Source organism: Miniopterus natalensis, chromosome 10 (genome assembly GCF_054644295.1).
Source record: "Miniopterus natalensis isolate mMinNat1 chromosome 10, mMinNat1.hap1, whole genome shotgun sequence".
In the NCBI taxonomy this organism is placed as follows: Eukaryota; Metazoa; Chordata; class Mammalia; order Chiroptera; family Miniopteridae; genus Miniopterus; species Miniopterus natalensis.
Genome location: NC_142090.1, coordinates 10,494,260 through 10,520,560, shown reverse-complemented (window position 1 = coordinate 10,520,560; position 26,301 = coordinate 10,494,260). Strand labels below are relative to the sequence as shown.

The 26,301-nt window shown below is 44.0% G+C and overlaps 1 protein-coding gene across 2 annotated transcripts in view; it reads right to left on the bottom strand.

Moving 5' to 3' along the window:
- The window catches only part of DGKI (diacylglycerol kinase iota), a 375,957-nt gene that overhangs the window by 218,647 nt on the left and 131,009 nt on the right, over positions 1 to 26,301 (bottom strand). For both annotated transcript variants that reach the window (XM_087820996.1, XM_087820997.1), the window contains exons 2-3: positions 20,946 to 21,054; positions 10,582 to 10,677 (exon numbers count right to left, since the gene is read on the bottom strand). In XM_087820996.1, coding sequence (XP_087677122.1) covers positions 10,582 to 10,677; positions 20,946 to 21,054 — 205 coding nt within the window. The remainder of the gene's footprint in view (positions 1 to 10,581; positions 10,678 to 20,945; positions 21,055 to 26,301) is intronic.

The window sequence follows — 26,301 nt, the reverse complement described above, 5'->3', positions numbered from 1 at the left end:
TCATCTTAAGGGGGAAAAGGTACATGTGTCTCAATAGTTTACTCATATTAAAATTTGTACCAAATCATTCTCTAAGAGTGATTTAAAAGGGGCTTATGTTGGAGAATTTAATTTTTTTGTTCATGAGAATAAGGATTCTCTGATGGGCTTCAACAGAAATCCACACGCGTTAGAAGTCTACACGGAATTCGATTGGGTAACTGGTGCACACCGCTACCATCATTTGTGAATCGACATAAAATTCAGGTACAGTTATTGATGTGTGAAACAAATACGTATTGCAGCTGTTACCTATGAAAAGTATGGTGATAGCTTGATCGATTGTATGGCTGGCACAAGTTTAATGGAGAGATACCAGCGCACTCCTGCTCTCAGAGCCGGGCTGGGTAATGCTTAGAGCGCCTTCCACCTCCCCCTTCCTGGCTGTCATGCCTTAAAAAGGGACTTCAGCCCAACGAACTCAAAGAAATACTCAAAAATCCACAATTCTATTTCCCACTCCCGGTTCTCATTGTGCCCAAGGACACCTCCGATTTCCATAATTCTTATTCTTGCCTCTGTACTTTACCGCTCTCATCTCCTGCTTCTGCTTGGTATTGTCTTCTCCTTTAATTCTCATTTGTTTCCTCTATGTTTCCCAGCTTTGGTGCCAGCTCATATGCCCATGGCTGGTCAATACCTTTAACTTCATACCATGCACTACCTTCCTGTCACAGGTTCTTTCCACCTGCTTCTGTGGCTGCTCCCCATTCCATTTTTATACCCTCTTCGAAGTTATCTCACATCAGTTATCCCACATCCAAGCTGCCACACATCTTATAGTAAATTAACTGAAGTGTTACAACCTGTACAATGTCTATAAACATGATTACATGTATACAGACACTTATAAGTGGAAATTCACACTATTAGACACCCCCCCCCCCTCCCCCCCGACACACACACACACAGGTATATTCACAAATTTCAAGCAGAGCTATGAATGAGGATGGGCTGGACATATTACAGAAGTCACAATGAAGACAATAGGAAATAATGTCTCAATGTTGTCTTAATGACTCTCTCTAGTTCTAAGGTCGTATAGCAAGGGCATGGCAGAGATCTGAGGCTTAATATAAACTAAAAACACCAAAGTTTGCCTTTTGATCCTTGCTGGTGTAACAGACCATATGTACCCTCTCACCTGCAGGATGAATACTAAAACTTTCTCATCAGCTTACTTCGTGGAAATAGATGAAATTTTTTTTAAAGGTCACAGCTTAAGATTGCTAAACATTAATTACAGACATTTGTCTTGATCTGGAAAACTGTATCTACATAAGAAGCCACGTCAAGCTGTGGTAAATCAGCTATCTTTTCGTTGCCGCTTTCTACATCCCAAGCTATTGGTGACATGCTGAAGACAAAGCCTTCCAATCAGTCTAGCCCAGGAAGACCACCCATTCAGTCACGGTTCACCCAACACCGTGTCTCCAGTTGGCAGTGTGGTTTTCACTCACATACACACCCCTGCCCATACCATTTTTCCCAGGGACATGGTGACCACAGAGTATTTACCAGGAGGCTGGCAGCACATTATGTGCACTCTACCCACAGCTCACTTCAACCATGCAAGGTGGGTGCCATTCACCCACTTTTCAGCTAAGGAGCTGAGACCCTATGAGATGGAGCAACTTGCCCAAGATTGATTAGCTAGGAGTGGAGCTTAGGTCTTTCTGATGCAAACCCATCTCTTTCTATCAACTACTTCCCTCTCATTTTCTTTACTAATGATAGATTAGGGGGACAAGACTGATGAAGACAGATGAACATATTTGACATGATTGCTTCAGAAAATCTATTCTCACGAGAGCCCCATGGGGACAGACTAATGACAACCATGACCACCTGTGCCAAGAGTGGTAAACAGCTACGCAACTAGAAAAAAATCAAATAAATGGGCTCAGTAGGCCTGACATGGGCTAACCTGGGCTTAGAAACCCACAGTAGCCTGCTAGTAGTGAACGTTGAATCTCCCTGTGACGAGCCTTAAAAATAAGGCAGAAATTCAAACATCCTGGATTCTAAGTATAATGATACTTAAATAGCAGGAATGATCCAGTGACAGGTGTCTGCATGTGTATGTGTGTCTCCCTCAACAATCGTATCAGTGAACTCATTCATTCATTCCATGAAAAATGGCAGCCACTGTGCTCAGTGCTGGGGACCCAGGAGAGTACAAAACAGGCAAAGTCCATGAGCTACATGGAGCTTATGTTCTAGTGCAGAAGACAGACAAGTAACTCAGTGATTTTGTTTTTAAACAACAGAAAATTGTATGTGGTATAAAAAGATCAAGATCATGGGGAAGGGGCACCAAGTCAAGGACAGCCTGCCAGGGGGCTAGCTGTTACACCCCGCGGGATCCAGCCTCTCTATTACGCAGTGAGAGAGGCGATGACCAAGGACCTCCACAGTGAATACTCTGGCATTGCCGTTTGCGTTTCAGTTTCTGACAATCCACTGGAACCACTTTCACTCACGGAAGAATGACTGTAGTAACTAATTTTTGCTGAGTGGCTGTGACTTGCCACACTGTTAATTGCTACAAGTACGTTAAATCTCACTTAAGTTCCACAATGATGGTAAGAAACAGGTGCTACCCACATTTTACAGATGTGAAACTGAGGCCGAAAGAGGTTAACACAGTGGCCACGGTCACACAACTAGAAAATCTCACAGCCTGGATTCTAAGCCAGGTCATTTGATTCCAAAGCCCACACACTTGCCGGACGGAGGACATCAAAGCAGCCTTTTCCATTCCCTTGTATCCGCCTGGTATCTGAGGTAGGCACAACAAGAAGCTCCTAATGACAATGCCAACTCGGGGGCCAGTAGTGGTTCCGGGTAACTGCTAATTCAAGTAATGCTTCAGCCAAGACTGGGGCCTCTGAGCAGCAAGAATATCAGGTTAGCTCTGTTGTTCTGGGCCCCGGCACTGAGCAGCACTAAGAAAAGGAAAGCGTTTCTGTGCACCTGGGCACTGCCTGGGTGATGCAGAAACCAGACGCTCAATCACATGCAAGCGATTTTTTTTTTTTTTTAAATATATCTGTATTGATATCAGAGAGAGGAAAGGAGAGGGGGAGAGAGAGATAGAAACATCAATGATGAGAGTCACCAATCGGCTGCCTCCCGCAACCCGGGCGTGTGCCCTGACCGGGAATGGAATCCCGATCGCCTGGATCCCAGGTCGACGCTCATCCGCTGAGCCACCCCTGGCTGGGCAACACGCAAGTGATTTTTATTAAATAACAAGGCTGCTGCACACAGACATATACCCATGTGCAAACACATAAACACAGCCTCGATCTAAAATTCTTCTCTAAGAATAAAACCTCACACACACACACACACACACACACACACACACACGCACGCGCGTGCGCAATGTAACAAACGTTTAGAATGAAGGCAAAAGAATTGCACGAAGATACAGGAAAGCTATGAAGCTGGGCAGGGATTAAGCATCTCTGACTTTCCTTTGCCTTTAAGCAAACAGCCTCCAGTGACCACCCGAAGGGTTGTTGTGATTGGTCAACGTTGGAAAGCTCTGGGAAAACTGCTCCGTATGAGCATTTCTCAAACAGCTTTCCTCTTTACACTGACAGCCCACAAGATGTGGACAGATGTCCTGTGAGGAAAACAATACATTCAATGATCCCCACCTCCCCCCAGCAAGCAGGAAATCCTGCAGGCCTTACACCCTTGGAGAGCTTCATAATGCATGTTTGCGTACTAAAGGAGCTCAGTCTTTTCCAAACTTACTTGATCCCAAGCCTCTTTTAATGAACATCCCATATTGTTTTTATGAGTTTAATGCTCTCCATAACATGGTTTGGTTAAAATAAAAGTGGACTGTACAAACAGACCATGGTGCCACTGATCCAGGGTCACCTGGGAAGGAGTGACAGAATCCTAAAGCTCACTGAGCTCCAGGTCCCACCACTATCTCCATCACATAAAGCAGACAGATGGGAATATTCTCCTCAAGTCGATGGCCAGCACTCCACGCCCAGTAGCTACAGTTGTGACAATGACAATAGCGGCAACAGGAACAATGGCTAGCGTTTAGAGGCCTGCTGCATGCCAGACACGGTTCTCGGTGTACAGCTGCATGACCACATGGAAATGCTGACCACCTGGCCACACACATACAGCAATAGCACTTGCTCCCACGGGAACACCCCACTCCCTCCACTCATGTCCCATGACGAGGGGTCAGCAGCAGAGCCTGCCTGCGCAAAGGCTTTTTCAAAACTCTTTCTGTTGATGGTTGTGCTCTCCCTGAGTCATCTGAACTCATTAGCTCCTCTGCATCCTCATGGCGGGAGGGGCCTCTGGCAGAGAGCAGCCTTGGCAGCTCCCGGAGATGAATCTAAGGCTGGCGCCCAAACAACTCAGAAAGCTGGCTGAGCTGCCTGGGCTTTACCGCCACATTCCCACTGACAGCCAGCAGCCCGCTCAGCCAAGCGCCACCTTGGGGTGCAGATCGTCAATCTGCCCTGCCCGACGACCAGCATGCGAGGGGCAGCAAGCAAGTGGTCTCTTGCATCTGAGGCTCGAGTCCACGTTGTGCTCTGCATGCAGTGTACTCCTGCCAGCCCAGAGCAAGTGCATGGGCACAGAGCCCCAGCAGTGTGCGCTGGGCACTGGGGCTCTCACTGCGTGCCACAGCACACAGGTGCACACCAGCCAGCACCTGCGCAGGACGCCGTCTGCTCTGCCCATCTTCCAGAGAGAAATAGACAGGAGTGAGCAGGTGCAGGATTTTGTTTATTTTAAACAAGAAAAAAGCTCAGAGTTTCCTTCAGTTACGGCAGGAAGCTAGTGCCCTTGCGCTCTATTTTTTTTAACTTTTATTGATGAATTTTAGAGAGAGAGAGGTAAGCAGGGAGGGAGGAAGAGAAGGAGGGAGGGAGAGGGACAGGGAGGGGGGGGAGAGAGAGAGAGAGAGAGAGAGGAATGTGGATTTGTTATTCCACTTATTTATGCATTCTTGCATGTGCCCTGGCGGGAGACTGAACCCGAAATCTTGGCGTATCAGGACGATGCTTTAACCAACTGAGCTACCCAGCCGTCACTTCCCTTGTATTTTTCTTACAAGTTTCTTCCAAGGACCCAGGGGCATGGCCAGCATCCTGTGAGCAGACGCTGTGATGCCTGATTACAATGATTAGGCTTCTCACCCACCAATAGGAAGACCAGGCCTATGAGCTGTTTTCTAGAACAGGTCACGCTCAGTTGGTCCCACCCATGACCTAGAGAGACTGCAGATACTACACGCAACAGCAGAGTGGTAGGTGAATCTCTGAGCCTCAGTGTTGGGGTTAGACAGAACAATCCCAAACAAAAGGCCTTGTTGAAACCAAAGTCCAACCAAACTACTCATTAGCTCATTCAACTTAATGCACTGAAAACAGCAACAGGAGAGAAGGAGGGAGACCATTAACATTTGTAAACGAAATTAATCCTAGTACCAATTCTGAGAAGCAGATAAAATCATCATTTTATAGAAGAACCTGAGCTTCAGAGAAGCAGGGTGAAGCTAGGGTTTTATCCAGATCTATTTGTCTCCAGACCTGCAAGGCCTCCACTCCCCCTCATCCCCGTTATCACGTGGCCTCCCTAATGCAATTCACTCATTTATGCAACAAAACTGTATTTGTTAAACTACAAACAATACTGGGAAACACCTCAGAATTAAGGTCAGGTGTTACAGGTGGGGTTGGCCATTTTTTGCCAGACATTACCCACCAGGAAGAGATGAAAGCAAAACACATGAACAAAACAGTAAGACAAGCAAACAGTACCCATTAACCTACCCACACAAAAAAAGGTGACACAAGTACCTTGAAAAACAGAGACGATGTATCTGATAAGAGCATTCTGGGGTTTGACAGTTCCTTTTGTCTCTCACCCAACCTATGTACTCTCACTCACCTGTCTACCCACTCTCTTCCCCGCAGCTCTCAGCTCCTGGCACCTACATATCTGCCCGTCTGCTCACTTATCCAGAAAGCCACATACCTCTCAGCCAAAATCCCCAGTCAAGCCAATTGGAATGCACCCCTGTGTGTGCATCTGGGAGCCTTGCGCAGGTATCTGTGCAGCCAGATAAGGTACCTCACGTTATAGAATGGGTACTGTGTTTGTTTCCTAGTTCTGCCCTAACAAACTGGGTGGCTTATAACAACGGAAATGTATTCCCTCAGTCTGGAAGCTCGCAGCCTGAGATCAAGGAGCCAGCACGGTTGGCACTCTGCAGAGGGAGACTCTGCCCACACCTCTCTCCTAGCGTCTGAGGAGGGCCTGCAATCCTTGGCGCGCCGCGGCTTCCAGCTGCATCACTCCACTCTCTGCCTCCGTCCTAACCTGGCCTTCCTCCCTGTGTGTGTATCTCTGCGTGTCCTCTCCTCTTCTTCTAAGGGCATTTGTCCTATTAGATCAAGGGCCCAACCTGCTCCAGTATGACCTCATCTTAACTAATTACATCTGCAACAACCTTATTTCTAAATGGGGTCACATGCTGAGGTATACCTGGGGTTAGGAATTCAGCATATGTTTTTGGGCTACACGAGTCAACCTATAACGGCTACTATATGGCAGGCGCAAGGACCAGGCCACCTCCTGTGGTCCTGATACTCTCTTTATGAGGATCAGTGGCTCTCTACCTACCTGTGTGACTGCACGTAGAACCATCTGAGGCCCTGCCTTGCCTGCAACACCCTCCAAAAATCAGCCCCCAGATATCAATCAGGTGGCAGCAGGAGGTCGTGGATTTGCAGCTTTGGTTTTAATTAGAATATTGTGGTGTCCCCACAAGTTACAGTGTCCCTGATGCAGGTGACCCTTAATGTCACAGCAGCAATCACTTTCTCCTACAAATTGTTTTGGTTTAGACAATATATTAAAGGCCATGCTTCATAAGCACAGACATTTATAACACATACTCCAAGTGTTGGTTCAGGAAACACGGACACACACACACATCCATCTTTACTTCCATTCTTACCTAACATACGCCCTCTGGGTGCTCATGCATGTCTCACGATGGCCTCCTGCCTTACAAAGCTTGCCCCTGCCTCTGAGTTCACTCGTGTTCCTCCCCCTGCCTAAAATGTTCTCCTTCCTCAACTCCACTTATGTAAATCTTACCCGTCTTTCAAAACTGTGCTCAATCCCCATTCCATGAAGCCGCCTCTGTCTACTCAGCCCACACTGACTTCTCCCTTCTCTTACCTTCTGCCCGTGACATTTGCTTTGCTAAAAGGGGAAGGAGAGGAAGGCACCCCTCAGTGAAGGACCCACTCCTCCTCCAGGGGTGCTGCCTGCAGTGCGTTTAGAAGATAGCAGGTAGCCCCTGGTCCCTACCGCACAGGTCAGCCTTTTTCAAAGGTGGCTCATTAAAAGAAATGAGAATATGATTATCTCTTTATGAGTGCATTTTTCTTACAGAAATGTTCAATTCTAAGAAAGCTGCAAATAGGGCAGGCAAACCAGAGGCTCTCTTGGAAATCTCCTTGCCTAACCTCTTACCCAAAGCAGACGCGTACTCCATGCCCCTCCCCAACACACACACAATATCAAGGTGTCCACCCACTTATCTGTAGACAGCCCTTTGAGCCTGTCTCTCCAGGCACCTTGTTCCCTTACTGGGCAGCTCTCATTGTTAAAGTTCTTTCTTACAATATACTATTTCTCAAATTTAACTTTGTGGACCATCTGCACCATAATTACTGGAGGTGTTTGCTAAAATCACAGGTTTTCAAGTCCAACTCCAGGCCTAGTGAATCAGCATTTGGTGGGAGGAGAGAAACAATAACCTACACAACTAACAGGTTTCCCAGATGACGTTTATTTTACCAGATTGTGAGATCCACTGAGATTCTGTGGATTCCACAGTGGCTAGAACTTAGTTCTACCTTCCTAACAACAGAGAGCAAGACTTCCCGTTTCCTCACGGTAGCTCTCCAACCACTGGAGGAGGTCCATGCTCTCTCCCTTCAATCTTTAATACTCTCTTGCAACCCAGGTTATTTAACTCTTTCTTCTACAAAGTTTCCTACGCTGAACCTACTTGAGAATCTTCTCCTGCTTGTCAATGTCCCTCTCAAGATGTGATACCCCAATCAGGCAGAGAGAGCTAGAATTTTATGCTTTTACTACACACTGTGAAATACATCAATTTACACCCCTGCCAGCTAACAAGAGTTCCCATTTTGGCCTAAACTAACCAGCAGTACTTACTATTATTTTGTAAATCCTTGCTAATTTAATAGGCCCATGACCTTGACCCTTCATAGTTGTTTTAATTTGGGAGCCTTTGTTCCTATTTTTCACATATATATTGGCCTTTGGTAGCTCTTTTGTGAATTGTCTGCTCCTGTCCTTTTTTATTTTTTTCCTTTTAATTCATTATGTTAGTCACTATGGCAAGTAAGTCCTTTCCATGCATTATCTCAACAAATCCTCCAAACATTTCCCTCATGTTATAGCTGAAGAAACTAAACCTTCAGGAACTTCTAATGAGGAAACACGGTTAGGTCTTCAGCTTCCTCAATGACTTATTCCTTCATTTATTCAACAGTTTTTAGAGGACAGGTCTTTATCGTCTAGGTACTTTGTAAAGTGAGTTAGTAGAGCCAAGAGTCCAGAAGGAAATTTCGAGAAAGGTTCAACAGAACACTGGGAATTTTCACCACTCTGCCGCCTCCTTACAGCTTCCTAAAAGTCCCTTTCTTCTCCTTGCTGGTTTTCCTGGCCTTGAGGGAACAATGACCAAGTTATAATCAGAGGATGGCAAGTTCAGGAGGATGTATCTATACGTTCATATATTTGCCAAGGGAGGTAATATGTGGCTGACCCTAAAAGAGCGCAAGAGTCAAAGGCAGTGATCTGAGAACAAGACAGAACTCCAAAACTAATTACAGCCCATCAGCTGGCAGCAATGCCAGTAGATAATATTTCCAAAGTATATCTGCAAGGAAGACTGGCCTCCACTTTTTCCATTTTGTGTTATCAAGATCAGTGTTTGTGCAGTAAACTAAGATAATAATGTTCATTCATTATTTATAGGATTGTAGTCCAAATAGCTGAGCTTCTCTTAGTTTTGGTTCACCAAACTCCATGCAATTATATTTTCATTAAAAATACATGTGCATAAAGTTGAAATGATATTTAAATTGACTGAATTCACAACCAGATCAAAAGAAATGCAAACAATTAAGTACAGATCTGAGTTGGAAGCAAACGTAAAAGTAATTAGAGCTTCCTCCATTTTTCTACCAAGAAAGGTTAGAGAAGGCCCAAAGGTCGAGAGTTCTCAGTGTCACACAATGAGTGGCAGCCCTGAGACTCGCAGCCCGGTCTCCTGACTTTAAATTGAGAGTCTGTACAGAGGGCCTGTGTTCCACATTTAACTATTCCCAACTTCACTCAACAAACCCCAGTCCTCCAAAACTCTCATGAAGTTTTCCAAACAAAACCTATAAACTAGGCATCCAAGCAGCTCATGTAATTTTAAAGGTCTTGGTTCCCAGCTCCATGGTTCCGGGCAGCCTGATTAAAGTCCTTGAGGGACATATGCTTCTATAAGCTTTGACGGAAACTCAATTTCTTCCTTATTAGTTATTAATAGAAACATTTACTTGTAATTCCATGGCCCATTTTGCCCCCAATCTTTCTTTCACATAATAAACAAAACAAAACAAAACAAAACAAGAAAAAAATTTATTAGTTCAATTACGATGCCCATTTCCCAAAAAGGAAAATTTCTTTCTTCTTTACTCTTTCAATTTCTGATTACTGTGTGTTCAGACCCATAATTTTAAACTACACAAAAATTTTTAAGTTCGCTTTCTCAACACTAGAATTTTAGTTCCTCACAACTTACTGCCTGGCAACCACCTTCTCTTCACAGAGCATAAAGAGAATTTAACATTTAAACAGATTGTTCTAAACAGGGACACAAAGTAAGTTTTTAAAAGCAAAGGATATTCCGATGTAGCTGTTGACTATTTATATGGTTTCTAGAATTTTACCCTCCAGAACTTAGTCTGAATTACTTGCTAGCCTACACCCAGCACCAGACAGGTGTTTCCACCCATCCCCACCTTCACCCACCTGTCATGCCCACCGCCACACACACTCCCCTGGAAAGGGGTCGCCCCTCCCACAGACACCTGCCCACACACACACCTGTCCCCCTCACAGACAGACACCTACCTAAGCAGACATTCCCTTATGCGCAGTCTCCCTCTCTCCCACCCAACTCACAAACAAAAACCAACGCTGGGTGTCATCATAGGTAGCGCATTAATACCGGGGTTTGGCATAGTCAAGGCCTAACACCATTCAAACCGACCCCTTGAAAGCCATGTTAACTAGATACACTCTCTGTCAACTGGCCCACAGGGACAAGCTCTTTGAAACCTTTCCTTGGAAATTCAGGCACAGAGGCCTAGCTCTCCTCAAACCCCACATGGTGACCCCCCCCCCCGCCCGAGGGGTTGGAGCCGGAGGTCTGAGGAGCACACTCACTGCAAATCTGACTTGGCAGTTCTCCTCGCCCAGGTAGCACAGGTCCCCCGAGACGTTGGTCTCCAGCCACAGGTGCTCTCCGTTGACCGCGTTCTCCTGCAAGGAAAAGACCCACCGGGCTTCAGATCTCTTTTCGGGCTTAAAGGGGGAAGCTGTCAGATTTTGATTTTGGACGCAAGGAAGTCCGTGAACAAGGAGTTTCAACACTTCGCATTTTGCCCCTGATAATACTGCTACCACTGGTCCCACCAACATTCCAGCAGTGGAGAAAGGGGCTGGGAAAGCTTGGAGCCAGTAACTAAAGCAGACATTAGGTCAACAGATGCGCTATACACGGACGCGGTGACCCTGGAAGCATCTGTTACACAAATGAGGAGAAGGCCCTCAAAGTGTTCAGTGTAAGGCCTTATCTATCCAGGCCCAACATGGTCGATCCCATGACAACTGAAACAAATCCATTCGAAGTGGCCTTTGCTGAGCAAATGAGCTAAGCGGGAGGGTAGCAGTAGTAACGTACTTTAAGTAAATACTGTTTGAAAACACCTCTATACCAGTAATGGGGAGATTGTCCTTCTAAGCCAGAGGTTTTCTGAAACTCAGTTTTAAGTTGAGAGTCAGTGTGTACTCAAAGCTTAATAAATTTCTACTAATCCAAACATTTTGCCAGTTCAGTAGGGCCTTCACCCAATTAATTCTAAATTTTTCAAATTAAAGGATTTCCCTTCTAAACATATTCAAATACTTCCAGTGGCAAACGGAGAAGAGCTATAGGTTTGGATTCTAAAAGTTTTCACATAGTTCCCTGGTCCATGTGGCTCAGTTGCCTGAGCGTTGTCCCAGGCACCAAGAGGTTGCTGGTTCGATTCCCAGTCAGGGCACATGTGGGGGCTGTGGGCTCGATCCCCAGTAGGGGGTGTGAAGGAGGCAGCTGGTGGATGTTTCCTTCTCTCCCTTTCCTTTCCTCTCTCTCTCTAAAATCAATAAAAACATATTTAAAACTTTTCACATAAAGATGGGTCAGGACAATTTAAGTAAATAATTTAAAAGGCACTTCTTTGCTATGTTTCCTAAAGAAATCGATCTCCACCATCTAAAATATTCTACTACTGGGAATTTATCACCCAACTTGAATGTGTAACCAATAAATAGAGTAAGATCCCTTTTCACCCTTTATTTCTTTAATTCATTCAATGAACATTTATTCCACATCACTGGTGCCAGGCGCTGGGTTAGTGGGGTAATGCACAGAGTAAAATCGACTAGAGAATGGAAACTAAACACATGTTACAGTGGCAAACACTAGGAAAATCTAAACATAGCAAAGATTCCGGCCAACTCCTTTAGAAACTGAAATCTAAGGTACAGTGGGGAAATGGTCAACAACTATTGGCAATACCAGTCCAGGCAGGCCAGAAATTAAGTCCTGGAGAGGTCAAGTCAGGGAGGCCCAAGGAGTCAGACTCACCAGCACAGCGCTCACTCCCTGGGCCACTAGGCGACATCCCGGGCCAGGGGCTGTGCCCCCTGCACACTGTGCCACCTTGCTGATAAACCTGGCCAGATTCCCCTCCATGGGACTGATCAGCTGACCGCACTCTTGAGTGCATATGTGATTGGAAATACTGGTCTTCGTAAGGGAAGAGGGAGAGAAAACGATGGAGGCCTCCTGCCACAGTAGTCCTCTAATTTGCTTATTAAAATGACCTGGGGAGTTTTTAAGAACACCTGGGCACCATTCCCGGAGAGTTTATTTTTACTGATCTGAGGTGAAACCTGGGCATCAGGGGTTTTCCAAGTTCTGGAGGTGACTCTATGTCCCCAGAGTCTGAGATCCAATAACCCCATAAACCCTACCTCTTTTCAAGCTTACAAGATAACAGAGTCTATAACTTGTCTATGACTGATCCATCAGACTTGACACTTCTCTGCCCTTGTACAGCCACCAGAGAAGAAGGTGAGAGAGGGGGAGAGATGTGGCGTAGGGTAGCCACATCTAAGGGGAGACAAAGGAAAAGGGGATTATAAGGAAGGAGACACGAAACCAGACACACAGTGAGTGAGTTCAAAGCTAACAGGGTAGATCCTGGGAACAGGGAAAGGAAAACAAAACTCACACAAGCCTTTGGACAAGCCATGTAATAAACTAAAACATTCCTAAATTTACCTAGTCATCTCACTTTTGGAGATGTGCCCTAAGAAAATAATCCTAATGAAAGAAAAATCTATGTCCATTAAGAGGCTCAGTTTCTCTCCTGGGTCTCTGTAGCCGAGACTGCTGGCCATTCACCACCATCACCTTTCTTTTCTTCCTGAGCACACTGCTGGATTTTGCTACCCAGCCTCCCTTGCAAGGCGACCAAGTCCTAACCAATGGAACGTGAGCAGGAGTGGCGTGGACTGTTTCCAGACCCGGTCCATGAAAACCTCCCACATGTGTTCCTTCATGCTCTTTCCCCATCCTGGATACCTGGAAAGTCAACTTCTGGGATGATTTTAGAAGCTTTCTGATGAAGGTGTCAGAGTGACTGTCTGTCTGGGTCACTGAGTAACTATGGAAGAGGGCCAGCCCCCTCCCCAACCTACCTGGGACAGTCTGGTCTGACCCACTTCTGTATTTAGGCATTACATGTGAGAGTATTTTATTTATTCCAGCTTAGTCTTCCCCAAATAATACAAGCCTCTTCTCTTTGTGCATATTTTGGTCTGGATTTTCTTTCATTATCTACATCCACCCCCAAGTTACTTACCGTACACTAAGCAGCATGTCTAATCGCTGAGGCCAGGTTTCTTCTGCTCTGACCTCTAATTCTGACATTCTCTCTGATATTTTCCACTGCTTTATAATTAATCCCCTTAAACACAGCTGTGACTAGGCTGCTTTCTTGCTCAGAATGCTTAAATGATTCCCCATTATTTATAAAATGAAATCCAAATTTAAGCCTACACACAAGACCTTCCGTTAATGGCATCAATCCGTCCAGCCTTAACTTCCCTTACCCACCTTCATATATTTAACTCTCCTATCGCTCTTGTCTGGATAGAGCCACACTTTCCCTTTTGTGTGCCAAGGTTTTTATTTCTTCTATTCTCTCCACCCAGGAACCTCTTTGCCTCCTCTCTGCACATCCATCTTGAATTACCATCTTAAACAGTATACAACTCAGAGTATCCATCTGTGTCAGATAAAAAAATATAGCTCTCCCATTTCCAGATGAAGATAACATTCTGCATTTGTGAATGCTGAGGCAGGTCTCTATAGATATACCTAAGAATATCTCTCTTATTTTTAGACTGTTCCTCAAAGTCCAAAAACTTCCCTCCTACTCTGATTTACTCAAATGACTAATTATGACTTATTATTGTATTTCCTGCCTCATATAATTTACTTAAGATAGAGACTCACCTATATATCTAGAGAGAGAGAGAGAAAGAGAGAGATGATTCTTTGCCCTCAAATTCTACTGAAGTTCTAGTAATAGTTGGAGGTCAGAGATAAAAGTTGGGAGGGGTGGTTGTTATAGACTGAGTAAGACACAGAGAATGCACTGACACCAACAGCCAATACTTTACACAAAATGAAGATATTTACTTGTAAAAAGTATTTTAAAACAGTAAGAAAATTATAAATATGTAACTTATGTAATGTCCCTACAAATTCAGAAAGGAAAGAAATCTTCGAGAAAATAACAGGTGAAATCTGTCTCGGATGGTTTGGATCTCTGCTGTCCAACAGGCAGATGGCTACTGAGCACTGCAGGTGTGGTTCGCACGGACTGAGGAATGCTGTCAGCGTAAAATTCACAGCAGATTTTAAAGACTTTGTGTGAAAACAGAATGCAAACCATCTCATTGATCACTTTTATACTGATTGCATGTTGAATTGGTAATATTTTTGACAAATTTGGTTAAAAAAAACATGGTGCTAAAATTCATTTTACTTATTTCTTTTCACTTTCTTTAAATGAGGCTACCAGAAAATTTAGAATTATTTTACACCTGATACCTATTTCTACTGGACTGTGTTAATTTAGCTAATCATTTGCCAAGGGAAAATACTTGTATCAGGCCTGGACACGTTTCACTAAACTACGAAGTTGTAGGATTCTGATTTACCCCAGCAGCCAGTGTGATTTAATTTAAAATTCTCACAATTTTGGGAAATAAAGGACTGGTGAGAGTACATAAAATCAAGTTAGGTCTTTTCCACTATTAACAGGTCTGACCAGTCCGGGACCTTCCCTGGTTTATGGCTGGTTAGTTCCCTGTGCTCTCAGCAATCTGATCTCAATTAACCTGACATTTTCTGAAATGGGGATGGGAGTGGGGAAGAATGTTGGGCGGGAGTCACTATTGGTGATGACACCCAAACCCAAAGGTAAAAATGCTGAGACCTGAAGCTTGTAAAGGAGGCACAGGACTGCTAGGACTTGTCATCGGAAACAAGATGAAAATGAGAACGCATGCGCACACACACACACACACACACACACACACACCCCTGCCTCGCCCTGGCTTTTCATTCAAGGTTTCTAAAGATAAGATGACCTAGTTTCATAACCCAGTTCGAAGCGATCCCACGTGAAGATTCTGTTTCCCTAATCTTGCCCCTGAACCAAACAGTGGGGTGGTGCACTGCCTGGGAGAAAGCACGTCATTTCTTAGCATCCTCAAGTACAGGCATGGAAATGTGGTCTGGAGGTAGGGCCTGGCTTTGTTTGTGCTGACGCTCTGTTTTCCTTAGCTCTCAGGACCAGAGGAAATTTTCCAATGAGGGGGGTAGAAAAAAATGAATTGAAAACAAGGATGCTAGGTTTACAACCAACATGCCCTTCAGATCTTGGTGGCTTTTCCACCACCGTTTTGAGAGTTGTTTTAGGCCATGTAATGGGCAAAAACAAATCATAAAACAGTGGAGACAGAATAAGTCCCACCTCTCACGGTCTGCGATGATGTTAAAAACGGGGAAGAAAGCTCTTAAGTCAGGATGCAGTCTCCAGTGCAAGAGGCGCGTGACGTTTAAGAGAAGACACACATTACCTGGGCAACGGACACACGTCTAAATGGGCTCACTCACTCTACACTGGCAACTTGGATTCCGGCGCAGGAGATGAGAATTTTTTTTCCTTTTGAGCATTACTTCCTTTCTAGCAATTTAGCTTGTTTTCCCCAGAGCTGGCTTGGCTTGGCTTGGTGTCAGGGGCAGCAGCCCCAGCAGGTTGCCACCATGAAAGTGAGGAGAGCATGCCTGTGAGAGGCTGCAAAGATCCAACAGCCGTGTGTGTTTTAGGACTTAACACAATGCTTTGCATGAGGAGGGACATTTAAAAGGAATTACTTGGAATTAAACTAGCATAAATCCATTTATTTTGGAAGCAGGCTTCGGACTCGGTATCTACCACACCATTCAGGAACTGGATGGAGATGATCTAAGTGCCCATGGACTCCCAGTGAAATGCCCCCTTCTCGCCGACTGAGCAGAAAAGCTATGATCACTCGGTCCCCTGACATCGGTAACCAGAAAGCTGCAAGGCCCATGATGCTGTGCTTTCCACCATGAGGGAGAAAGAGCAAACAGAAAACACTGTCCCTCCCTTCAAGGAGCCTGTAGTCTAAGGACCTAGGGTAAGAAAATCAACCCAAAAATCCCTAATTTGGTTCTAAGGTTTGGAAGACAATGCATGATGATGAGAGGAATTGTGAGCAAGCAAAGCAAAAAGTAAATAAAATAAACAGAATGGGTTCGATTGAAAAGATGACAGTGGCCTGGCAAAGAGCAAGAGAGGAAATGTCTTGAGGAAATAATTTCCACATTGGGTGGGGCCGACTGTCTATTCTCATCAATAGGAAACTCGGGTAGCGGACTAAAGACCCATCTGGCTACTCCCACACCCCAACATGAGGGGTTCGAGCCCTGCCACGCCTGAGGGGGAAAGGCCCGTGCACAGGCAGCAAGAGTGAGTGTTGGCAGAGTCACTGAGGGAATGAAACTACGTGAGGCAGAGAATCCTGCAGGTCACAGTAAACCATGGGAGTAAATCAGAACAGGACGCAAGCTTTGGACTTAGAGGGGCGGACAGACTAAAATAGGAGAGAGTCTATATCACCACGCGGGAAACTGAGACCATGAGAATGGAATGCTGGAAGGGAACAATTACGTTTATGTGCTCAAAGCATAAAAGCTGACTCCTACCATAGTACACTCCTGGCCAAACGCACAGGCGCCTCCAGTCGGGGCTCCCTGACTCAGTACCCCCTTGTGTCTCAGGCAACCCCACCAGCAGGCCGCTCCTCAAGGTCCTTTACAAAAGGATAATTAGGAAATAACTGTCCCCTCCTGAAGACTTTAGCACATATACCAGAGTCAGAACAGGGCCCTCTGGGGATTCTACAGTGAGTAGAAACTTGGGACTAAGATCCGAAACCTGAGTTCACCCTGATGTGCCTGGCAACTTCAGAGGCGCCGTGAACAGCTTTTGTATCTGTTTCCTCAAGGGTGAAATGAGGAGGGGAGAGGTGACATAGTCCAGGGGGTCACTGTACTACAGGCCTTTGAGATGACCCTCATTCCCCAAACCAGAGTAATGGAGCCAAGAGAATTCTGAGAGTCAGGGGAGGTGGGGTGAGGAACAAAGGGACTCTTGTCCGCCCTGCTCCACCCCTGTCCTGCCAAAAGCATAACAGCACTACTGGGGCCCTTCATTCTCACCAAGAGCGAGAAATTGGAGATCCTCTTCAATTTATTTTTTAAATTCTTACCATCCTCCTCATTTGGGAGACTCTTAAGATACTCTAAGCCAAGTTAATGCTTAATAAATAGCAGTGACTAGGTAAAGATTAATCACTTGAACACACTGAGTCCAGAACGGTGGGCCGGCAGAAGGAGATAAACAGGGGCACAGACAAGAGGGTGGGATGTGGGAACGGCAGAGACGGGTCAAGCCCGAGGACCAGTCTTACACTTCACACAGAACAAAGAAAGTCCTGGTTTAGCTCCTTGAATAGACATACGAACTAACGTGACATAACTGAAATGGGTGGGAAGCACATTCATTAGGAAAAGCCAAACTTTTTGAAGCGAGTGCAAGTCAAGTCTTAGCCAAAGAACATACAATGGGGTAAAGGCGGACTCTTCAGTAAATGGTGCTGGGAAAACTGGTCAGATGCATGCAGAAAAGTGAAACGGGACCGCTTTATTACACCATGCACAGAAATAAACTCAAAATGGACTGAAGACCTAAAGGTAAGCCCTGAAATCATAAAACTCTTAGAAGAAAACCTAGGCACTAACCTCTTTGACACTGTTCTTTGTAACATATTTTTGGCTGTGAGACTACATCAGACTAAAAAGTTTTTGCTCAGGGAAGGAAACCATCAACAAGATGAAAAGACAACCTACTGAATGGGAGAAGATATTTGCAAATAATACGTCCAATAACCAAAACATATGAGGAACTCATGCAACTCAACAGCAGAAAGTGACTAAAATGTTTTTAACAATCTGCTTCCTCTCTTCTGAGAAAAATGTTTTGCATGATTGTAGTAAAAAAATTGTAGGGTTGGTCACTGTTTGGTTTCTGTTTGCCTATGGCAGTATTAGCCCACAATTATGGTGGGTGTTTTTTTTTCAGAGTCACATCTTAAAACTCCTGACACAGCATCTCTCTAGATTAGCCTTCAGATGAAGTATCTTGAGACAAAGCTTTCAGTTTTTCCTCTGTTAAAATTCCCCAAGTGTTTCCTGCCACCATGATAACTCCACAGGCCACCGTGAGAGGTGCCCACAATCAAAGGAGAGGGGGAATCAAGAACCAATACACATGAACCCAGCCTTAGTTCCTATTAGCTCTTCCCCTATGATACACTGTGGCCTCCCGCCACTAGCCCAAAATACCATTCCAATGAAATACTAGGAATCAGAAAATAGTATGTGTTAGTCAAGCTTTGGCTCAAGCAGGACACTTCTTTTCAAAAGCATTTCTAATAACTATTTCCAACATCACACAGGGATGGAGTGTCCTCCCCTCACGCTTCAGTGGTGCTCTCTATAGTCCTCTATTCTAGGTGTCACCGCCCCATATTTTACCTGTTGGTTTCTTTTCTGCCCACTGCATTCTAAACTTCTTAAAGACAGAAGCATCTTCCTCACCTCAGAATTCCAAGGAACCAACCAACACAGGTTCTAGGACAAAGCAAGTACTCAAATGTACGATGAATTAATAAATTCAATCCATTACTTTATTTCTGAATAAATAATTCTGGAGGCTGCACAGTTTACAAAGAACTTTCACATTTACTGCTCCATTTGATCCTGACAACACCCATGAAGATCCCCTTAAGAGGGGCCACAACTGTCCCTATCTACAGATGAGAACACTGAGGCTGACAGAAATCAAGAGTCTTGACTAATGTCACACAAGGAACAGAAAAAGTATGTAATGAACACTTCTATCTAAATGATTTAAACTCTCTCATTAGAATCTTGCCTCTCACATAGATGGTGATTTGGGATATCATGAATATTAAACTAACTTTTTGGGGTCCCTCATTTATAACACATGTTCACGCTCATCATGAGTTCAACGCGTGTCCTTCTTTGATTTTATTTATCTGTTTGTTTGTACATTTAATGATTTTTAATTATGCAATCACTGGTGTAAATATATCTGATATTCTATTATAGTTTAAGAGTTTATTAAGTAACTGTCCCAGAATAAAGGGAAACTCTAGGAGAGAAACTTCTTCCTGAACAATGCAATGTGCTCAGATGGTATCGAGCACTCTCAGGACTGATGTAAAACAACAATGTTGATAAGTGTGTGCTTGAAAGAGAGAGAGAAATATTGTAATATGAAAGGACATTAAATCATAGCATATGTGCTGAAAAATTAATTTAATTTTAAAACTCTTCTCTTTCCCCCCACCCTGCCATGCTCTTTCTTACAGGGAGAAGATAAATTTCCCCCTTGTGAACCCAGCGACACATGCTAAACAAGATTCACCACGAAGACCAGAAAGGCAGAATTTCAGAGCAACCCTCCTCTCCCTCCAGGCCGGTCCTCACATTCCTCAGGAAGGGATGGAGCTTTTCAATGCACAGCAAGAGATGTCTTCCACCAAGAACCTGACTCACTGATGACTCTCAATAAATGTTCGAATTGACTTAAGAATTTCAGGCTGCAATCTTCAGCTCCAGTTAATAGTTTTTGTGGAGGTCTTTTGGTTAAAATGTTAAAATCAGCAAATATGCCCATTCCCACTGATACAAAACCTATCTACTTTCGGGTTAGGGGAGGAAGTACAGCAGACAGGAGGACATGAAGTGCCTGGAATGTAAAGTGAGGTCATTCTCTATAAAAAAAATAGTAAGTTTTTAAAAAGGAAAAAAAAAAAGTAACAAAAAGGCAAAACAGCTTGAGCTGAGGAAATCAAACTTAGATTCCATGGTGTTGCTAAGGATAAGTTCAGTTCCTCGCCAGCTTGGCAAGAGCCAGCGAGGCATGCACACAGAGGTACTGTTTATCTCACAGCTGCACACCCAGGCAGTAGTGCTTCAAGTGATTCATGAGGATTTTATTATAGTCTTCAACACACCTGACTTCATATAAAGGAGCTGTGTTCCTAGGAGTCTGAGAATGGCTTAGATATGTAAAGATTGGTCTGTGAACAACACTGAAAAGTATTAAGTCCTACAACCAAGATTACTCTACCCTGCAAGACTATCACTTAAAATTTGAAGGAGAAAGAAAGAGCTTCCCAGACAAGAAAAAGCTGAAGGAGTTCACCACCACCAAAACAATATTACAAGAAATGTTAGAGGGTCTTCTTTAAGGAGAAGAAAAATTAAAAGATTAAAAAATATGAACCATAAAAAGGCAATAAATGCATATCTATCAACAATTGAATCTAAAACACAAAATAAATGAACCAGCAGAACAGAAACAGACTCATAGATACAGAGAACATTTTTCGAGAGGGGAGGGGAGTTGGGGGATGGGTGAAAGGGGGGAAGGGATTAAGAAGTACAAATCGGTAATTACAGAACAGTCATGGGGCTGTAAAGTACAGCACAGGGAATACAGTCAATAATACTGTAATAACTGTGTATGGTGTCAGATGGGTATGTGATATATCGAAATGATCATTTAATAAGCCATACAATGTCTAATCACTGGGTTGCACACCTGAAACTAATATAATTTTGTGTGTCAACTGTAATTGAAAAATAAAAAAATATTTTTTAAAAGAATTAATGAAAAAATAAAAATAAAGAAAATGATTAAGTCTTGCTTATAGCTCTAGGGACCCTGAGAAAGAGACACATGCACACAATCAAGTTATGTTTAAATAAAAGAGTGGACACCTACACTCCAGTCCAGAGTCGCTCTAGGCTCCTTCGCTGGACCGTTTGCCACGGGAAGGCCGAGGGGCTGAGCCGGAGCCAGATGCTGCAGGCCTGTCCGGGAGATTGCTTTCCTGCAGCAAGAAGGAAAAACACAAAGGAAAAGCGACATCAGAAGGTAAGAAAGAGCTAAAAATTTCCCGTGGGATAGAAATGATGCATGAGTTAATCTGCCGCCTGTGCAAACCTTCACAAAAATGTATTTAAATATATCTCTTTAAAGTTCATGGTGAAGACAGAGGGTGGCAGGTCTGAAAGACAGGGAAGTTGAGGGGGTCACTTTGGGGCAACATTGCTTCCGGACCAGAAATTAAACTGTAAGCCCTGGTTTAGGGTAGAGGGCAGGATGCAGGTCTCTGTTTACAGAAAGAGGCCTAGGGCTGGGGTGGACACAATACTTGGACAAGTTTCAAGCTGGCAGACAGGAAAAGCAAGAAAAGCACACTCATGAAGTCTTCTATTGAAATTCCTCCATTCCCCAACCAAAGTGCTCTCTCCAAGCTGGTCACAGCTGCAAGTTCACTCTGGCCCCCGTCAAGAACATCCTCCCTTCCGCTTGCAGAAGACTCGTATGGGTAGCTCGAGGTAATAAATGGGAGAAAGCCGATTTGTATCTGCCCAGAAATCGCAAACATTCAAAGACCAATATCTCACCAAGGTCCTCGCAAGAAAAATCTAGAACACATTGTTTGGACTTTAGGTTTGTTGAGCAGAACATAACAGAATTCAGATGAGAAAGGTGGGAAATGTTAAATTCAGCCCTGATCTTGGTCTGCAAAGATAAATAAGAGGAGGTCCTTTAGCAAGCAAATATAACCACTGCTGAGAAAAGGGAAGGAAAGGGAGATAACAGAGTAGGGAGCTGAGAACAGAAGATAGAGGGAGAAAGCTGGGATCACCCAGGGAGATCCTGTAGTATCAGCATGAATAATAGGAGTCAGTTTCTGAACATCTCCATCAAAAATGTCAGACATGGGTCTCCAGCTTAATTATGGGTGCCATTTGTGAATTAACTAAGTGGCTCTTGGCAGGGCCAGGAGCTTTCCCTCTGCGGAAGTGCCCACGTATGCCCTGAGGACTACCTGAACTCTATAGAATCAGGGGGGTCTTGTGACACTGAAGCTCTGAGTCCTGACTGGTCTGAGGGTGTGGCCCAGGGATATGCATTTACACACGCAGATCCCTTCTGTAAGCTAAAGTCTTCAAATGCCTCTATGGGAGCGTGAAAGGATTTTCATCCAAAATAGAACTGGAGGCTATGCACTGGAGAACCTCACCCTGTGCCCTCAGGAAAACGAAGCTTAAGAGCTGGTTTCCCATGAAAGCCTGATTCACTGGAGACCAAAACTTCTCCCTGGACTAATGAACATCTGCCACGAATCTCTCCTCACCCTCCAGACAATGAACTTGCTGCTTGGACTCTGGCTGGATTCCTGTCTCTTCTCGCTCTTTGCCCATAAAAACAGCTCACCCCAAACCATCAACAGACTCACCTGTAGCTTGCTTCAGTTTGTGTGTCCCAAACTGCAATTCCCCTGACTTTCCCAAATAATCTCAATTTCTGGTAATTCAATCTTGCATCCGTTTACTTCTTAATTTAGGTGTACAGCGCAGGTGGGGAAGCACTAACTTACCCAGACCCGTCAAGAGGGAGCCCTGAAGGAAAGCATCAATAACTTCATGGTGCACTTTACCCCCGATTAGCTCTGCAGCCTGTCTCATAGGACGTGGACATCTGCCATCTGACACTGAACCCACAGACACACCAGGTCCCCAGGGAGGTCCAGATCCTCAGACTCCTGCATCCATACAGAGAATCAAGGCTACAGACAGTGAGATGGGGAAAAGACAGGCAGTGATGCCAGATACATGGTGAATCCCATCAACTGAGCCACTGAAGGAAAGGAACTTGCCTGGGTAAAGGGGAAAAGTGAGAGCAGAATCTAAAAGCTTCATTGGGCTCTAGAAGATGGGTGATCTCTCAGTACTGTTCACTGACACCTACAGACTCCACCCAGGAGTGGAATTTGTAAAGTTGAGGGAGATGAACAGAAGCCCACAACCTAAACAAAGGCTGAGTAAGAATCCAGAAAAGAATCCAAGATCTGCAGCCACCAATCCATGACCCACTATGTCTGAGAGCTTAGCAAGCGTCCAGCCCTTCATATATGTATTCTCTCTTATATTCCTGCACAGGAAGTCCCAGAAATAGCGGCTAGGGCTCCGGTAGTCGGAAGTAATCCCATCAAGCCTGCCCGTAGCCGACTTTCAGATGCTCCCACCATGCAGCAGGCAATGTACTTGCTTTATATAAGCCCCCAAAGGCTCATTACAAGTATATGGACCTTTATGAAGACAGTCCGAGGACATAATATTCTCTTTCCTCACTTTCACCGAAGCAAATAATTAGCAACATCAATTTTGGCTCCTCACCCCGAAATATATTCTATTTTATTGGGCAATGAAAAAAGAATAGTGGAAGATTCTTACATGGTGATCCTTTAACCCCCAAGCACTTTCCTCCATCTGAGTTCAAGGAACTTCTTGAGCAGTTTTCATTAGGACTTTGCCCTGGCTTTGAAGGACTCAGTATAGTGACTCTGAGTAACAGTTTTTAATCACCAAAAACTCATGTCTCTGTAGAGTCAAAATCTACAGGTTTTACCTTTGATTCCTTAGCAGTCACCACACCCTACTGTCTCAGTAGAAGCCACAGGACAAATGAGTTTAACTCATAACACAGTGTAGACTCGGGCCATCAAGTCCTGACTACTCTTCCAATTAGGGCCGCCAGGAGGGGCACATTGCTCAAATAATCAAGTTAGGATGCAAGGAGTGCATGTCTCTAGAAGAGCAATGTGGCTATAGGATGAGAGACATATAGGCACTCAACCACGGCTAAGCCCTGCAATGAAAATACAGTCAAGTGACACTCTTTCCCAGCCTGTGAACAGAACAATTAAGTAAGAGCTTTCGTGGATTATTTATTCTTCATCGTGGATGCAAATTTAAGGGTGGTTTTCTGTAACATTCATAGGAGAAAACTGTATATCTACTACACACATAAACATTAATTTGGGGGAAATAAGAAACATCAAAGTGGCTGCCAGTTTGTAACCATAAATGGGCCTCACAAAAGGACACTACATAAGAAAGCAAATAGGAGAAATATATAGAGGGGTGGGAGGTAATTTCTGATAACAGCTTTCCCTTCTTCCAAACAACCAGGGGAGAAAATCCTTTTTTCCAATAATTTACATATGTATGCACATTGTTTTTTTCAAAATAAGAAAGCAATCTCATCATTTCTCAGACCTTAAGTAAAATTAGCATAAGCTGCTTTTCCACTTGGATTCATCTTGGTTGACAAGATGACATTTAAGAGTCCCGTAGAATTTAGTGTATGTTGGGGGAAGGGGGTGTGGAGATTTTATGTTTCCATTTGTTCCAATAAAAAAAATCAATGGGGTTTCAGCTTCTCATTCATTTCTCCTGCCCAGAATCCTCTCAAACCAGCAGTCAGTAAAACCGTGAAATGTCAGTGAGTCTTTCTATTAATTTTACAACACTTTCTCGGGATGACTATCATAGCAAAAATATCTTCGAAATGGAGACACTGCCAGGAAAGACCTCTACCGTTTTTAAGCGTAAAAGCCATCATACATTTTAAATAGCCTTCTATTCTTCCCTTCACTTCATTCGGTAAGACTATAAACTGCTAAAGGACAGGCTCAATTCATCTACTGATCTTATTACATCTAACCCAGGGGTAGACACGGCATCTATTCAGTAAGTGCTTTCTGAGTTAATGAATGAACTTGACCAAGAAGCTAAGCCAAACAGCCTGCTGATTAGATCAGTGGTTGAGAAATCTGATTAGGATGATCTGAATTATACCAGGCCTTGCACTTCAGTGATATTTTTTCCTGAGAGGGCCAGAAATCCTTTAAAGCAGCTCTTTAAAGATAAAGACAAATAGAGGCAGAATTTTGAGCTCAGAAGTCTAACACATCAAAACAGCTGTGTGGTCAACATTAAAATGGACTATTGTTACAACATTTGTACAGGGTGTGTGATAGTGTTAATACTTTTATAATGTATTTCTTGAAAGAAATTAGAAGCTTATGCTCTGCATAAAAAAATATTTAAAATTTTACCGGGAAACATACGAGTGGTTATTTAGCCAAGATTTCAATGATCTATTTTGCAGATTTCTCTCAATTCGCTCTGGTTCTACCCTTCTTCCAGGTTTATGAGGCTCCCATAGTCAATCCATCCCCATCGTGCCAACTCCACCTCCCAGTGACTCTACCTGTGAGCAGAGAATGAAGAGCCCACGTGTGGAGAGGAGAGGCACCAGAGAATCAGGAGGTCCCCTTAGCCAGGAAATCTCCTAAGACAAGCAATCGACACATTAGAGATTGGTGAACTCATCTTGTTTTAGAGAAGGAACCAGCTATCTAAAATATGGACCCTATGTTCCTATCAACATTATTTACAATAGCTAAGATCTGGAAACAGCCCAGGTGCCCATCAATAGATGAGTGGATAAAAAAGCTGTGGGACATTTATACCATGGAATACTATGCAGTTGTAAAAACAGGATCTCATACCCTTTGGGACGGTATGAATGGATCTGGAGAGTATTATGCTAAGTGAAATAAGCCAGACAGAGAAAGACAAATATCACATGATCTCACGTATATGTAGAATCTAAAGAACAAAATAAACTGATGAACAAAATAGATCCAGTTACATAGAAGCATGGAACAGACTGAGGGATCTCAGAGGGAAGGTGAGAGTGGGGGAGAGATTAACCAAAGAACTTATATGCATATATGCATAACCCATGGACACGAACAAAAGTGCGGTGAAGGCCTGGGGGAGGGGGCTGGAGTGGGTAGGAGAAGGTCAATGGGGGGAAATCTGTAATACTTTTAACAATAAAGATAAATTTAAAAAAATAAAATAAAAAATTACTCTGTGCCTTGGTTTAATTCCCCAAGTGCCTCAAGAGAGATCTTAATCACTGCCTGTGTGTTGGTGTGTTTTTCCCCCATCCTATATTGGCACTTACTTTGCTTATATTCAAAGCAGCCCATAATGATTCTGGTTGACCTAGACAAGCTGCCTGCAATGCGAAAAAAAGTCCCAAGCCCCACACAAGTTCCAAATATCTCACCAGAGATTCATGTAGGGGAACAAACCTTGTGTAATCATTTGCACCCCAATACTAACCCATATCCCATATGAAGTCAAAGTCCTTTTTGACTAAAGGATCTTAAGTCATTCAGAAAATCACTTTTGCTATTGAACCTTCA